The following is a 16715-nucleotide window of genomic DNA, read 5'->3' on the forward strand; positions in this document are numbered from 1 at the left end:
CTTCAGTCGTGGTTGGGTTTTAATTGTTGTAGTTTCTACAAATGGAACATGCTTGAATCAGAGTCCTGCAGTAAAAAAAAGTATGTAAAAGTATGCACAAAAATATGAAACATAGTATGTATGAAAAACACAATCCACTAAAATGTAAAAAGTACATGCAGCCATTGCCAAGATGTGGCTTCTGTAAAATTGTCTCGTCTCGTCGTCTCCCGCTTATCCGGATCCGGGTCGCGGGGGCAGCAGCCTCAGCAGAGAGGTCCAGACGGCCCTCTCCCCAGCCACTTCCACCAGTTCCTCCGGGAGAATCCCGAGGCGTTCCAAGGCCAGCCGAGAGATATAATCCCTCCAGCGTGTCCTTGGTCGACCTCGAGGTCTCCTCCCGGTGGGACATGCCCGAAACACCTCCCCGGGGAGGCGTCCAGGAGGCATCCTAACCAGATGCCCGAACCACCTCAACTGGCTCCTCTCGACATGGAGGAGCAGCGGCTCTACTCCGAGTCCCTCCCGGATGACCGAGCTCCTCACCCTATCTCTAAGGCTGAGCCCGGCCACCCTGCGGAGGAAACTCATTTCGGCCGCTTGTATCTCGTTCTTTCGGTCATTACCCAAAGCTCATGACCATAGGTGACCATAGGATCGACCGGAAAATTGAGAGCTTCGCCTTCCGGCTTAGCTCCCTCTTCCCCACAACGGACCGATTCAGCGTCCGCATCACTGCTGACGCCGCCCCAATCCGCCTGTCGATGTCCCGCTCCATCCTACCCTCACTCGTGAACAAGATCCCGAGATACTTAAACTCCTCCACCTGAGGCAAAGCCTCCCCCCCGACCTGAAGCGGGCAATCCACCCGTTTCCGGCTGAGAACCATGGCCTCAGACTTGGAGGTGCTGATTTTCATCCCAGCCGTTTCACACTCGGCCGCGAACCGCCCAAGCGAGAGCTGAAGGTCGGCGTTCGATGAAGCTAGGAGGACCACATCATCCGCAAAAAGCAGAGACGAGATCCTCCCGCCACCGAAACCAAACCCGTCCACCACCCGGCTGCGCCTAGAAATTCTGTCCATAAAAGTTATGAACAGAACCGGTGACAAAGGGCAGCCCTGGCGGAGTCCAACCCTCACCGGGAACAGGTCCGACTTACTGCCGGCTACGCGAACCAGACTCACACTCCTTTGGTACAGGGATTTAATGGCCACTAACAAGGGGCCATCCACCCCATACTCCCGGAGTGCCCCCCACAGGGAGCCCCTGGGAACACGGTCGTAAGCCTTCTCCAAATCCACAAAACACATGTGGACTGGATTGGCAAACTCCCATGCTCCCTCCAGCACCCCAGCGAGGGTAAAGAGCTGGTCCACAGTTCCACGCCCAGAACGAAAACCACATTGCTCCTCCTCGATCTGAGGTTCAACTATCGACCGGACCCTCTTTTCCAGTACCCTGGCACAGACCTTACCAGGGAGGCTGAGGAGTGTAATTCCCCGGTAGTTGGAACACACCCTCTGGTCTCCCTTCTTAAAGATGGCAACCACCACCCCGGTTTGCCACTCCAAAGGCACTGCTCCCGATGTCCACGCAATGTTGCAGAGGCGTGTCAACCAAGACAGCCCTACAACATCCAGAGCCTTGAGATACCTAGGGCGGATCTCATCAACCCCCGGGGCTCCGCCACCGCGCAGTTGTTTCACTACGTCGGCGACTTCTGCCCCGGAGATTAGATCATCCATCCCCAGGTTCTTGGCTCTGTTTCCTCCATGGAATACGTTTAGTGTGAGGAATTGATGGAGCATTCCTCAAAGTATCTTCCACCGTTCCACTATATATCCTCAGTTTTACGTTCAGCAGCTCCCCGCCCCCTCTGTAAACAGTGTGAGCGAGTTGCCGCCTCCCCCCTGAGGCGCCAGAACCTTTTGTGGATGCCGTCGAGTAGTCTTCCTCCATTGTCTCACCGAACTCCTCCCTAACGTCCGAGAGTTTTTGCCTGCAGCAACTGCCGCAGCTGCACTCCGCTTGGCCGCGGGTACCAGTCAGCTGATTCTTGAGACCTGCACAAGCGCAACCACGCCCTGTAGGGCCGTCTTCTTCACCTGACGGCTTCCCCGCACCTGCCGTTCCACCAGCGGTACGGGGATTACCGCCTACGGACGTGCACCAAGCCAACTGGCGGCCTTGACTTGCAACAGCCGCCTCAACAACAGCAGAGCGGAACAAGGCCCATTCGGACTCAATGTCCCCCACTGCCCTCGGGACGTGGTCGAAACTCTGCCGGAGGTGTGCGTTGAAAATCATCTTGACGGGTTCTTCCGCCAGGTTTTCCCAGCAGACCCTCACAACCCGTTTGGGCCTGCCAGGTCTGCGCGGCGTCTTCCCCCGCCATCTGATCCAACTCATCACCAGGTGGTGGTCGGTTGACAACTCTGCTCCTCTCTTCACCCGAGTGTCCAAAACATGCGGCCGCAGGTCTGATGAAACGACTACAAAGTCGATCATAGACCTGCGACCTAGGGTGTCCTGGTGCCATGTGCACCTGTGGACATCCTTATGCTTGAACATGGTGTTAGTTATGGCCAAGCTGTGACTAGCACAGAAGTCCAATAACTGAACTCCGCTCGGGTTCAGATCGGGCAGGCCGTTCCTCCCCACCACACCCTTCCAGGTCACGCTGTCATTGCCCACGTGAGCGTTGAAGTCTCCCAGTAGGACAATGGAGTCCCCTTTCGGGGCACTTTCCAGCACCTGTCCCAAGGACTCCAAAAAGGGCGGGTAGTCTGAACTGCTGTTCGGCGCATAAGCGACGACAACAGTCAGAACCCGATCCCCGACCCGAAGGCGCAGGGACGGAACCCTTTCGTCTACCGGGGTAAACTCCAACGTACAGGTAGAGAGCCTGGGGGACACCAAGAAGCCCACCCCGGCCCTCCGCCTCTCACCCGGTGTAAAATTGTTTATTTATTATTATTACATCAATTGATGAGAAGTATTTCAGTTGGCCTAACTGTTCAATATACTGTTCTTGTGCAAGGGCACAATGCCCTCCATCCTGTAGTCACAGCAAAACAGGATCTATGTCAAGGTAACAAACAAGCACTATGAAATAAGAACAGACTAAAAAGATTTGCATTAGTTGCTCATAGAAAATTATATTACTAACACACTTACTTATTAATTGTTTATAGCTGATCTATTAAGCATTAGTTAATGATTTATTGACCAATAATAGGTGGTGCCTTAATAGGAAACAGTACTGACATTCATACCTGCCATGTTTAAAATATAACATAACATCATATTAAATGAAAAATATAATGAAAGACATTTTTCTGCTAAATAAATATTAGCTAGGGCTACATCTTAAATGCAAGTAAACAGTAGCCTACGATATCTTTATTGGAGTCAAAGTTTTAAAATTCAAAACTTGATTTTTTTTTTTTTTAATTCAAAAATGTGTCTTTGTCGATGTTATGTCTTTTGGATGTTTTAGCTTCACTGTACAGAAGGATGTATGTTCAGAGTTCCTCTTGATCCTGGTCCAACAGGCAGCTTATGTGGAAACTTGAAGCCTTTTAAGTGCACACACACACACACACACACACACACACACACACACACACACACTGAGAATGGCTCTTGTATACAGTAGTTAATTTTTTGTTGCATAGGGCTATTCATAGATTCTGAATTTTTCAATGAGGGAAAAGGCTTAGGTGTCATTTAAGAATTACTAACCAGGTGGTGATTTTTTTTTTAAAATCAACATTTTGCTGCTTTGAATAATTATTTATACATAAATGTTAATAATATTTTTAAATATCTTGGATCATGTCTGGAGGGGATCTTTCGGAAATTTCTTGTCATTAATACAGGAGTAGTACATTGTAGGAGTGAAGATGAGAGGCTCTTTAAGTGTAGATACTTGAAAGCTATAGTTACATACCTGTAAGTTTTCCAAGGTATTTACCACCTCTCCTCACGCTTCAGGAACTCTCTGGTAATTTGCATTAATGCTCTCATTATGCATACGCAGTGTTGTATTTTGGAAATGCATGGTACCAAACACCAGGGGGCAACACACTCTTGGCCTGTGTAGCTGTGTATCCGGAACTTGTGCGACCATATTCATCGTTTTGAATCTGTAGTTCAACTAACCTGGTAGTTAGACTTAGCTAGTGTTGAACATTTATCAGCTATTTGTGCATTTATAAGATGTCGCCGAGCTGTTAAAGCAGCAGTGCGTGCGGAACAATGTAGCGGCGGTGAAGTAATGACAACTCATCACGGTGAGCTCATTTTCGATGAACGCATTTTTCGGGAATTAACGTCAGCTAGCTAAGTGAGCTAACCGTATAGCTAACACGTTTGCTAGTAACGGTTTGCCACCTGCCAAAGTTACTCGCATGTCCCAGTTCACACGCCTGTAGCCAACAGTACCTGCAACTGTGCGGTTTTTTGTCCATCGTCCGTTTTCCTAACGTTAGCTCGGCTACACTGGCCTTGCTAGTTATAGAGAATAAGTGCTGTCGCAAAAGCAAAAGTAATGGTGGTTATGGTGTAACGACTCCATCTGGGCAGCTGTGAGGCAGCTTCTCTGTCGCAGTCTGTTTAGCTTCAAACTAACTAGGCCACCGACATTTCACGTTACTGATTTGTTATGGTATCGATTAACGTTATTTAGTAATTCGGGTGGTAATCTTACATAGTTATGTTGGGCTCGTGGGCGTCGGTACTACGCATAACGATGAAGTTGTTACGTGATCTCATTGATCGGGAATTTGATGGCTGATTTATCTTAAATGCTATCATTGTGGTTTTGCAGACTTTGTTCGTTTACTATGAGCTCCCTATCAGCCCAGCCTCCGGCATCAAGCTCATCATGCAGGACTCTACCTGGAGAGGGAAATCAGGTACAATTAAACAAAAACTATATCATCTACTATGCTAGAACACTAGTTTAAGATTACGGAAAGAATGTATATTTGATGCTAAGTTGTGGTACTGTTTCTTTTTCCTTCCCAGGTACAACCAAAAGCCCCTCTCCTGCAGATTCTGCGTGTTGCTGGAGCCCAGGAAGAAGTCTTCACACTCAAAGAGGTGAGCTGTCAGATGAAATGTTAAGTACGTTTCTCAGTATGCAACCTTCGTAAGGTTGTACCTGAGAGGTGGCTCATTTCAGGGTTTAAAACTCCTTTTCTACTGGGTTCTTATAGGTAAAAGTCAGCCGTGTATGTGCCTTCTGATATCTAATGTCCAGTGTTTATTATTATAGGTGATGCACTACTTGGGTCAGTACATCATGGGGAAGCAACTGTATGACAAACAGAGGCAGCACATTGTCCATTGCCAGGATGACCCTTTGGGAGAGCTGCTGGAAGTGGACAGCTTCTCTGTCAAAAACCCAAGGTATTCACACATTGAAAATTGAGCTTCTGTTTATATTCAGCAATGCTGGAGTCTCATTTTAAAGATATACAACTAAAATGAAAGAACTCCATTCTAAGCTCTCATATTGTCATTTTCACAGCCCGGTGTATGAAATGCTCAAGAAATACTTGGTAGTTCTCGGTTGTGCTGGTAAGTGACAGTGACATTTAATCCCTTAATACATTTTTAATGTGAAATTATGTTTTTTGTCAAGGGGCATTGTCAAAGAACATGCAATATGTGGAAATACTTTTTATAGTTAGTACATTGTACCTTTTTGGTGACCTGAAATTCAACTGTCCTTTTCCTCTTCCCTTTGATGAATTCAGTATTTTATTTGCATCTTTACCATGGTATGTTTTAAGGGAAGATCCCAGGGAATATAGTGATTATCTTACTGCTATATCCAAACATCATCTTTTTTGTTTGCATACATTATGAGTGCCTGTGACAGTTTGCATCTGATGTGGGGATGCTGCACTGGACCAGAAGAACACTATTTTTCAGCTTGTCCTACAAAGCTACAGAAGGAGGCCTTAGTGAGAGAGTGTGTCATGCTATAATTAAAGGGTGGGGGTGTCCTTTTTCTGTTACTGTGTCTTATCTGAAATGCAGACGCTGCAGAGAATCTTTCTGTGGGCCGTGAATGTGTAGAGGGCGGAGTGGAGGATCGTGGTCAGGTAAAGCCGAAGCATGGTGCTCAGAAGAAACAGAGACCCCCAGCCTTTCTCACCTCATTACACACAACACTTGTGAATACAAAGGGACAGGTCCAGCAGCCTCAGTGCAAAGCTAAAACAAGCAAATCGTAATGATTTTTAACATCTACTGACCCTATAGTGCTGGACTGAGACCAGTAGGCCTTGGTGCAACACCAGAGTTTGTCTTAAGAGTATAAAGTGAGCTCCTGTCTGCTTGTGTGTAATAAGGAGGGGGGGTTGGTAAGGGCTGCTGTCTTCGTTGGTGTGCATTTGTACAGAGTAGCACCGTCTCTGTACAACCCCATCCTTGGATTGGTCTGGTGGTTTTTTCCACACTCTTGTGACCCACCAGCTCCACCCAGTGGATGGGGGGGGCAGAGTCACTGTCTCTGTCTGTCTCAGAGTTCTCTTCTCTGCTCCGAACTGGAGGATCACAGCTCCCAATCAGCCACGGGGCCTAACGACAACCCTAAACCTCTTCACCCATCCCCGTGTTCCTACACCCTCCTCTCCAATTCCCTCCAAAATCGCTTGTGTGTTCTCTCAACATTATTCACCTACAGTCAGGCCTAATGAATCAATTTATTTATTTATTTCTAATTGCTGCATGTGCTAAATCTTTTCTAGGAAGCTCTCAAATTTCAGCTCTGATCATACTTTAAATATGTTTTTCAAAAATCCATATTTCATCAATCAGATATGATTGTTAGTTATCAATGGGTAGACTTTAGATGCCCCCTCAATTTTGTTTTGTTTTTGTTTCCTCTGGTGTGAAAACATCTTACTTTATGATTGCACTTTCCATAGATACAGTATGTACTACACAAGACCATTTTATAAGATCTTTTTCTGATATTTTGTGTATCAGATAGCCTTAATGTTTTCTAATCATCATCGTATTGTAGAATAAGTCATTACTTAGTTTAAATTAGTTTGCACATACTACATAATAGAACTGTTTTGACTCACTAGTTCCATCACTGTGTTAATTAATATACTGGCTTTCCTGTCTGCCCTTTCTCTTTCTCTTTCTCTTTCTCTTTCTCTTTCTCTTTCTCTCTCTCTCTCTCTCTCTCTCTCTCTCTCTTAAGATTCCATACAGTTTCACTGTCCCTATTATCGCCTAAATTTGTTTTGAACTCCCTCCCCACCGGCCCCTACCCTAATTGCCCAGTTCCTTGCTCCCTGAACCACCACCCCACTCCCAGAGGCCATCTTGAAAAGGAGCTGCGAGTCCTCCAAGTGCCCAGTCATGGCTCTGTGTTCTAATTTTTGTCCTTCATATCTCCTTCCTCTGTAGATGTGCGGAGGTGTGGTCAAAGCAGGACTTGAGGCTGGCAGTGACGGGCCTCTCCTGCAGACCCCTTCCCAGAGACGACCTCGGGAGCCAGACGATGGTAAACAAACAGTCTGTTACATGCTCAGAAACACGCTCAGGACCAGATATGTTCAAAATGCTGATTTTTACTGTTTTAAAACCTCCCCAGAATCCCTTGAAGGCCTCCCACGGTCAGCCTGCAAACGGCCCAAACTGGATGTTACTCTGGACGACTGGGACCTCTCTGGCCTGCCCTGGTGGTTTCTGGGTAATCTCCGTAGTAACTACAGCCGTAGGAGCAACGGCTCTACTGATATCCACACAAACCAAGTAAGAAACCTTATGTGTTGTTAGTAAATCTAACTGTGTCAGGGTTAATGTGGGAGTTTTCAAATTTAAAAACATCTAACAAACATAATTCTTTGTTGGAAAATAGCATAAATTGGAATGTAACATTGGTGGTCTGACTGATGTGTCAGCTGTCTCCTGCACAGGAGGAGGACACGGCCATTGTATCTGACACCACAGATGACCTTTGGTTCTTGACCGAGGGTGAGAGTGAACAGGTGAGCGTCGAGATGAAAGAGGCTGCCCTAGAGGAAGGGAGCGGAGGAGAAGGGGATTCCCCACCTGAGGATGATGATGGAGGTGGGAAAGAGGAGAAGGCAGATCGAGAGGTAGGAGATTATTTTAATCCTTTGTCTTCACTGGTTCTGTTCTACTCATGCCAATAAAGATGCAATTTTTTTTTTTTTTTTTTTAGCATTTTCATTTCAGCAGGGTCATTCACTCTGACTCTTACTGATGATTAATTGATATTTCTGTTCTGAGAAGTAAAGAGTGAGGATAATATGGTCAGATGTCTTTATTTAGATGCAGGAGGAGCCAGATGAAGACTCCCAGTGTCTGAGTGATGACACGGATACAGAGATCTCTACACAGGTTTGTATCCTCGTATGTCATAGTTGTAGGTGTTTATAGTTGTAGATTAAAGCTTAAAAACTTAAACTTAAATAACATTTTGTGTCTGCTTTTTCCCTCAGGATGCATGGCAGTGCACAGAGTGCAGGAAGTACAATACACCTCTACAGAGGTACTGTGTTCGCTGCTGGGCTCTGCGTAAGAACTGGTACAAAGATGTCCCTCGACTTGCCCATTCTCTTTCTGTTCCCGACATCCCAGCATGCAGCTCCCTCAGCACCCATGATGAGGAAGATGACAGCGACACAGGCATTGATGTCCCAGACTGCAGCAGGACAGTGTCTGACCCTGTCATCCTGCCCTCTCAAGCCACAGCTGATCGGCCACTGCCTACTATGGTTATGGGGAAAGGCAAGGGGCCTCGGCCCTTGGGCTTCCACAAAGATGAGCAGCTCTCAGGAGGGGAGAGTCAGGAAAATCTAGGCATGGAGGTTGAAGAAGTTAGGCCTGAGGCCCTGCTGGAGCCATGCAAGCTCTGTCGAGTGCGACCACGCAATGGAAATATAATACATGGGCGTACAGCTCACCTGCTAACTTGCTTCCCCTGTGCAAGGCGGCTACATAAGTTCCAGGCCCCTTGTCCAGGATGTGGAAAGATCATTCAAAAAGTTATTAAGATATTCATCCTCTGAGAATCTCTCTCACTCACTAACTCACTAACTCAGTAACACACGCACACACACACACACACTCTCTCTCTCTCTCTCTCTCTCTCTCTCTCTCTCTCTCTCTCTCTCTCACACATTTTCAGGCATATTTCACCATACAGCTGCATGCACTCTGGTACACACACACACACACACAGGAAATGTGCACCTTAGCCCTAAACCTACACATACATACACACAAAAATCACACTTGGTGAAGCTTGCTCTTGGTTGCATGGTTTATTTTGCGTCACACTGCCTCTGAAGTATTGTTAGATGAGAATCTTGGACATAAGAGTTTGTCATACCAAATGTTTTAGTGCCACATTTAAATAAGGGACACACAAAGACAGAATTATTTATTTATTTATTAGAAGCTCATAGAAATGCACAGTTTGTGTGGACTATTATTTGATTTCATGAAGGCTTGTCTTTTTGGGCTACGTGAATTTTCTCATTGGTTTTTGCATTACATTTGTTTAATGGTGCCATTTTTAAAAACTAGTATTGCTTGCCCTAGTTTTATCAGTTTCTTCATAGATTCACTTCAGTCATCATCTGGACAAAAATCTGCAGGTATGTAACTACACGATTATTTTTTTAAAGCTTTCTCTAGGCTATTTTGTTCTTTTTTTATTTGACATTTTTTGTGTCCTCTTAGGTATTCTGGCTCTGAGATTTGAGTTATGAAGACAAGATTGAAGGAAGAACAGGCGAGCGAGTCTTAAAAACCACGATTGCGTTTTCAACAACTGCACTCCATGAAAATATCCTCTTAAGCCTTTTTCTTCCTAAAAAGAAGTTCTCTTAGCAAAAGTGAATGTACTGTTAAATACAAATGTGGTGGCTTAAGTCCTGTTTCACTCAACATAGTATTTTAAAATGTAGAATTGAGTTTAACCTGCTTGAGAATGCACAGCTGAAGTATTTACTGTAGTTTTCTCTCGGGGTAATAATTTGATGTTAATATGTATTCAATATTTACAATTGCCAAGCCTCTGATGACAGTTATGCCTGCAGTAACTTATGTCATATAATTGTCAGTTAATGTTTAAATGTTATCATTCAGAAAGGGTACTTTACCCTCTTTCCTGAACTAATGGTGAATGAACAATATCTGTATATTTTGTATTTAAGTTATTTATGAATCTGTTTTGTTTAGATGACCACCTGTAATGAAGCAGGAAAAGGCTGCACTTGTTACAGTAAAAGCATTTTCTGAAAGATAAAAAAGGAAGTCTTTAAGAAAACATGCTAAGTTACCAAAATGACTGTGCAGTACTTAGTAGGAGTTAGGGGTTTGATTTAAGCGTTACACTGCCAAGTAATGACTTTAACATTTAATTTGTATATAACAGATTTTATTTGAATGGTTCTGCATTATTTGAAGATTGTATATACTATTTACTTGGAATGAATTTCAGCGAGTGAGCTGTCTACAAATACAGTATGCTGTCCAGCTTTCACAAGTAAAATGTCCAGTGACATTTAACTCTTGATTGCGTGGTGTAGAGGGAATACCATAGTTATGTTTTCTGCTCTTGACATGCGCTTAATCTTTCTGCCAGCAGGTGGAGGGAAGTCTCAATATTGTATCTGGTGCATACAGAAGCTGTACAGTACCAGTAATAACATGTAATGCATAGATAGAGCATGCCTCCTGTCGTGACTAGCACCAGCACTGAGCTGGTGTGAGAGCTATATTAGCTATATAAAAGCTATAAAAGATTAATGTAGCCTGCTGTATTTATCACCATCATTGTGCGCCTGAGAAACAAACATCCTCTATAGACAGACCTCATAAAAATGGCTTAGTATGTATTACACCAGTGATACAAAATAAAACACAATTGTTGCAATGATTGATAGTAAGAATATAATGTGCTCACAGATGGTACAGCTAATATAGTTGTTGTTTTTCTACTGGTCATGGAATAAAATAAGTTGTTTTGTAAAGCAATAAAGAGTTGGGGGCTAATTGTTTCATTTAGGTTCCTTTCTCTCCAGAGGGACTATTGATGTACAGTACCCACTGGTGCAGTGTGTGTGTGTGTGTGTGTGTGTGTGTGTGTTTTGGCTGAAGAATAAGTCATTGTATGACAAGCCAGCTGTCATGTGTCCTCTCTGGCTTGATGGGGCTTCAGCACCTGCAACTCTCTTCTGCCTACTCACTGTTCTGCTGCTGCCTGTTTGTGTCCGCCTTCTTTTTGTCCTCTTGTTGCGAAGAGGGACAGACACCCTACCCTCTACAGTATATGTGACTGTAATGCTGCTGCTATCTAACTGGTGCATAAAAATAATGTGACTATTTTACCCCAGGGTGTTATTTAGATACTGTTTAGTCATTAGGGGATATTTCCTGGGTGTGGGAAGTCCCCTCTGAAGCTCTTCACCATCTGAAACTTCACAAGGGTTCAATAAGGCATCCAAGAGCCATATACAGGATGAGGGTAAAGAATAGTTTTACATATATTTCCAGAATATATAAATACTTCATACTAGTATAGACTAAATTATTTATTTCTTTGAAATTGCAGCTTTACTCATAGTCCTATGCGGAGGGTGTGATGCTTGGTCAAAAAAAAAAAATCCGCAGCAGAAGAAATATGCAGATCCTTTATGTAAGTGAAAGTACCAGTGCCACACTACAAAATACTCAATTACAAGTAAGATGCTTGCATTGAGGATGTTAAATAAAAGTAGTTGGGTATTATAGTGAAACTGTACCTAAAGTATTAAAGGGAACTCAACAAAGACTGTTATATTGTCATGTATTAGATTGTTATTCCTCATGAATGGTTGTGTAAGCTGCATTTTGCTGTTGTAAGTAGTTCATGTAGAGGTCATTTTTAAAAAACTATTATGTATTTACTATTTTCATCAGTAAATGTCTATTAAAATTACTCAGAGCTAAAAAGTGACACCTTCAAATTGCTTGTTTTATCCAACCAGTTTTGTAGATATCTAAATTACTATCTGTCATTTAAGACAAGGAAAAGCAGCAAATCCTCACATTTGAGAAACTAGAACAATAAACCACAAACAAAAATGTCATCAAAATAGTTTCTGTCTCTGGACCAATGAATCAGTACTTTCAGCTCTAATTTGATACATTGTTTGGTAGTTCAATCTACAATTGCTAGTGGAGTAGAAATATTAAGTATCATATGACATGGAAATACTCAACTAATTCATTTCCACTCAAATACAATACTTGAATGAATGTACTTTCCACCACAGGCAAACACCACATACTACAGAGGTAGGTCTTACTGCCCTCACTGTGACTTGCACTACAGGACTAAATGCTCCTAACAGTCATACCAAAATGCGTTCGCCTGCTGCGTCTGATTCAAGAATGGCATACTGCATTGTCCGTGGCGTCTGGCACGTCACAGAGCATAGAGAAAAAGAATGGCATCACACCCCTGGTGACATGGCACCCACAGCTTGGCAGCTCTCGAATGGCACAGCTCAGGGAGTGGTGGGGGATCTGGATGTTTCCATGGCGACAGTACCTCCATCCCAACATCCCAGAATAACTTAACACATTCTCCCTTTATCCCCTATGGCGTATGCAATACTTCCTAGTGGGAAAATAGTTAGGATGGAAGCTCTCATACTGAACATTGCTCCCATATTTTTCACCATTTTTATCATTTTATTGCTCTCACTGCCTTTAATCTTTTTTTTTGTTTTTCTTGTATTTATGAAACACCTTTATAAATATACATAGTATTTCTGTGTCACTCTCTTCCTGTGTCCTTTGTCTGCATTCCTCCAGGATGGCGAGCCGCAGCCTGTTTACCCTCCTTTGCTTTCTTCTGGTTATGTGTCTGGAGATCTGTAACTGTATCTGAGTGACCTGGACCTTTCTTTTCTCACCTCCAAGCAGACACACATACACATCACACACACACACACATTCCCACTGTTGTGTCCGACTATTTTGTCGCTCCAGAAACCAGTCCGCTAAATTTGTCCCACTGCTGACATGGGAGAAGGTCAGAGGAGCCAGAGAAAAACAAAGATAGGAGTATGGAAAAAGACAGAGAGAATTTCAAAATAAGAGTATAACTTGAAGAGAACAGGATAAGGATAGAGATGTGACACATTCGGATGAGATTCAAGGAGAAACAGAACTGAGCTCGTCTGTCCTTGTACCCACAGCAGGAAGCCAGATATGACAGATGATACTGAAGAGCTGGACTGACTGGGATCTGGGTATACAGCCATCCACTCAGATCTCACAACATCACTGCAGGCGTACACACATTACTGGCCTCAGACAGAATTCAACCGTGTCTCCTAGGGGAGTTATGCTGATTGCGGTTTACACTTGGGTAACATCAAGGTGTAAATTGCCTTCAAATTAAACTGGAGTGATTTTATGAGGGCTTAGCTTTACCCTGTCAGATACCGTTCTGATTAACTGAAGTTAAACTGGCAGTGTCACAGAAATGGATGCTCTTTGTTTTTCTGCCTGCGACGCCTGTTTTGAGTATCAAACAACCCGTGGCATTATTGGAATATAAAGTATGTCATGCAAATAATTTTGTAGCAATGGAGCACAGGTTATTTACAGTGAATAACTTTAGCGTTACCATGTGCTGCAAAGTATGTTAGTGGGAAGTGGGTTATGTTCCTGGGTATGAGTATGTAAGTGTGTTTGTGTACTGTATGTGTGTGGAGCCTTGTAGTGGGTGGGATGCCAGTGAAGGGAAGGGCAGCGGATGGCTCAGGGGCTCAGTCCATTCCTGCGATTTAACATGACACCACTTGCACTAAGACTGCGACAGCTGCGTATGCACATGCCGGCCATTCTGTTTGTTGTAGGGGATTACTCTGCGATAAAAGCCCCAGTGAGCAGCAGCATGGCTGGGCTACACAACTACTGTTTCCCCCCTGATTTTGAAAGCTTTCTCCAGGCCTCCAGAGCCCTGTGAAAACACAGGTGGGGCACTTCATTCTGAACAGGAATGAATGGGAGTATTCTCCTGATGATTAGCCGGGCCGCAATAGTGTCACATCACCTTTAGACATCAGTCAAATGGTACAGCACTGCAGCTTATGTAAGGTTCATTACTCAACAGAAATAGTTAGGGAGAGGCACTTGGGAGTGTAGTAATCAGCTCTGACTGCTCCCATTCATTTGTTTCAGAGTAGTAAGGTGACTGATTTGCTTTCACTGTGCTGAGCATACAGATGATCATCTGGGAGGAGTACACTGCTTTGTCATCTTTCACCATTAATGCTGTATAATCAGTGTAATGTCCCCATTATCTCAGAGAGAAAAGCTCCACATTCTGCTGTATGAAAAACTGATATCAAAGGCTTCAGTAATAGACGTGCAGTTATCATGGTGACAGAATAAAAACAACCTCTGAGGCGACACACTTGGGCATCTGTTGCTGTCACTATGGTGACATGTCCTCTCCCAAAGGTACTTCATCTCATACATGATATTGTTGCATGAGTGCAGACAGAAAGCTGCATTTCAGGAGTAATACAGAAACAGTCAATGCAGTTTAAACCCAGAAATTAGACACATTTCCTTTCCTTCTTTCCCCATTTTCTACCATTTCCTTTTACTGTATGTTCTCTAAAATCCCTTCCCCATGTTTAAATCATTGCTGCCACAATCATATACATTTTGTAGGCAAGAAGTAAGTGGAGGGTAACCCCATTTAAACTTTGTTTACCTACATTATGAGTGATGCAATAGAACCTTGCCAGGTTTTGGTAAGTTGACACAAACGTAAATACGGTAAATTAATTACATTCAATATCAGTGAACTAATTCCATTTCATTAAAAATGGGTCGCAAAGAGAAAAAAACAAAGTTTATATTGTAGGTTCCATATTTCCTGATAATGTCCTTGAAAAGAACTGTTGTAAATGTACATTATTAGGAGGGGTTCCTGGAAAAATGTAAATTGGTAGGTATTGTAGAGAAAATGGAGATTGTAAATGAATTCCAAAAAACGGAACCTTGTGAATCCTACTATTTAACAAATATGAAGAATACATTTCCAATGATAAATTAATATTTACTTGGGTTTAAATAAATCTCTGTTAGTCTTTTCTGTCATTCAGATTTTAGCTGTAAACTAAAAGGACTAACCAAACTCAAATAACTCTCCCAGAGCATTGTCTCTATTTTCTTTTTAAGCCATTTCAAACGATCTAGTTCTTTCATCGAAACTTCTTTGGGTATGAATAAGAAAATAGAAGCCCTGTAAAATAAAGCATCATCAAACATTTGTCTGATTTTGTGGTATACTATATTGTATCTCACTGGATTGATATCAAGGTTTATCCACCTTTAATCAACTCCTTTACTGTTGTTTTGTTATTCTCCTCTTACATATCTGAGATTTCCAGACTGCGCTCAGATGACAGTTCTCCAGGTCAGTGATGATCTTGAGGCTAACCTGGGGTGAGGAGGACTGATCCCTCCCCCTCCTCCTCCCTCCAGCTCAGCTGTCCCACAATGTGCTGCTGCTTGTCAACGAGGAGAAGTGGAACAGTGTTGCCAGTGACAGGGCAATCCCTGCTACACACACACACACACACACACACACACACACACACACACACACACACACACAAACGTGCAAGCGCACATACATAAGCATGCACACATGGCAACCCACACACACTTGCGCACACATACTGTACAAATTGTATTTTGTGTACAAATACATTTTTTCAGTGTAACTAACTCACACAGTTATCACAGTATTTCTCAAATTGAAGTTTTTGGTTTCTCTGAGATGTTTATTTGTTCCATCAATAGATGTGCTCTTTATAATAACATCAAAAGTGATAATAGTTAATAAAATATGTATTCATTCTGTGTTACCTTTCACATGTGGGTGATCAGGTACAAACGGCTATAATATGAGGCACCAGTCAGACAAATGAAATCCAGTTATAACTGGAACAGTCACTTGAATAAATGTTTTATCTGATTTGTATTTTATTAGTCTAGTTTGATTCCTTCACTGGTTTTAATCTGACTAAATTAAAGATGGAAGATACAGTTTGTATAGTATCTGCACATAGTGAGTAAACACTCAGTCCTCCCAGGTTTACTGCATCTCAAGTGTTCACTTCAAAATGCTGAGAGGGGACTCAAACGAGACACAAGTGTGTGCCTGACACTACTACAAAACACACACAGAAACGCACACACACACGTTCTCCAGTTCTGCTGACAATGGGTTAAGATGACAGAGGGTTATGAGTGACTCTGACACACTGCAGACCCCCTCCTTGCTGTACCCCTGAGTCCAACACAGGCGTCTTTGTACTTGCTCCACCATCAGTGACTATCCATCACAGACTAACCTGACAGCCCACCGCAGCCCTGCGCCAAGCTACGGCTCTCTGCTTCACCCCCAAACTCGAGACCAAAGCCCAGGACTACACCACGACCCACCAGTCAGGCCTGCCAAACCACTGCCAGTCATGCAGTCAGTCCCAGAGCTGAAAATTGAAGATTTCTATAACACGAAGTTACATAATTTCACTCACTTTTCAGCAAGCCATAAGTCATTATATTTGTTATTATAACTAAAATCCTAATACCCCAAAATGAGGAAAATGTGAGTTAGAATTAAAATTAGAAAATGGATAGGGTGAAAGA

The 16715-nt window shown here is 43.3% G+C and overlaps 1 protein-coding gene across 2 annotated transcripts; it reads left to right on the plus strand.

Annotated features, from left to right (window-relative positions):
• Positions 1-4112: 4112 nt before the first annotated feature.
• mdm4 (MDM4, p53 regulator) lies at positions 4113-11030 on the plus strand. Of its 2 annotated transcripts, none has more exons than XM_022745530.1 (12): positions 4113-4276; positions 4813-4900; positions 5013-5087; positions 5263-5396; positions 5518-5567; positions 6033-6097; positions 7419-7515; positions 7606-7766; positions 7916-8113; positions 8310-8378; positions 8480-9640; positions 9726-11030. In XM_022745530.1, the coding sequence occupies exons 2-11, from the start codon at positions 4829-4831 to the stop codon at positions 9047-9049; spliced, it is 1491 nt and encodes a 496-aa protein (XP_022601251.1). In that variant the 5' UTR covers positions 4113-4276; positions 4813-4828; the 3' UTR covers positions 9050-9640; positions 9726-11030. The 2 variants fall into 2 exon arrangements, with proteins under 2 accessions (XP_022601251.1, XP_022601252.1); XM_022745531.1 differs by having other exon boundaries at positions 7931-8113.
• Positions 11031-16715: the final 5685 nt, after the last annotated feature.

This window comes from Seriola dumerili, unplaced genomic scaffold (genome assembly GCF_002260705.1).
Source record: "Seriola dumerili isolate Sdu_G_001 unplaced genomic scaffold, Sdu_1.0 BDQW01000088.1, whole genome shotgun sequence".
NCBI classification, from domain to species: Eukaryota; Metazoa; Chordata; class Actinopteri; order Carangiformes; family Carangidae; genus Seriola; species Seriola dumerili.

Coding starts and splice junctions, on each gene's coding strand:
- mdm4 (XM_022745530.1), top strand. CDS start 4,829: ATGAGCTCCCTATCAGCCCAGCCTCCGGCATCAAGCTCATCATGCAGG. Junction 5,088..5,262: donor AAGTCTTCACACTCAAAGAG/GTGAGCTGTCAG, acceptor TTATTATTATAG/GTGATGCACTACTTGGGTCA. Junction 7,516..7,605: donor ACCTCGGGAGCCAGACGATG/GTAAACAAACAG, acceptor AAACCTCCCCAG/AATCCCTTGAAGGCCTCCCA.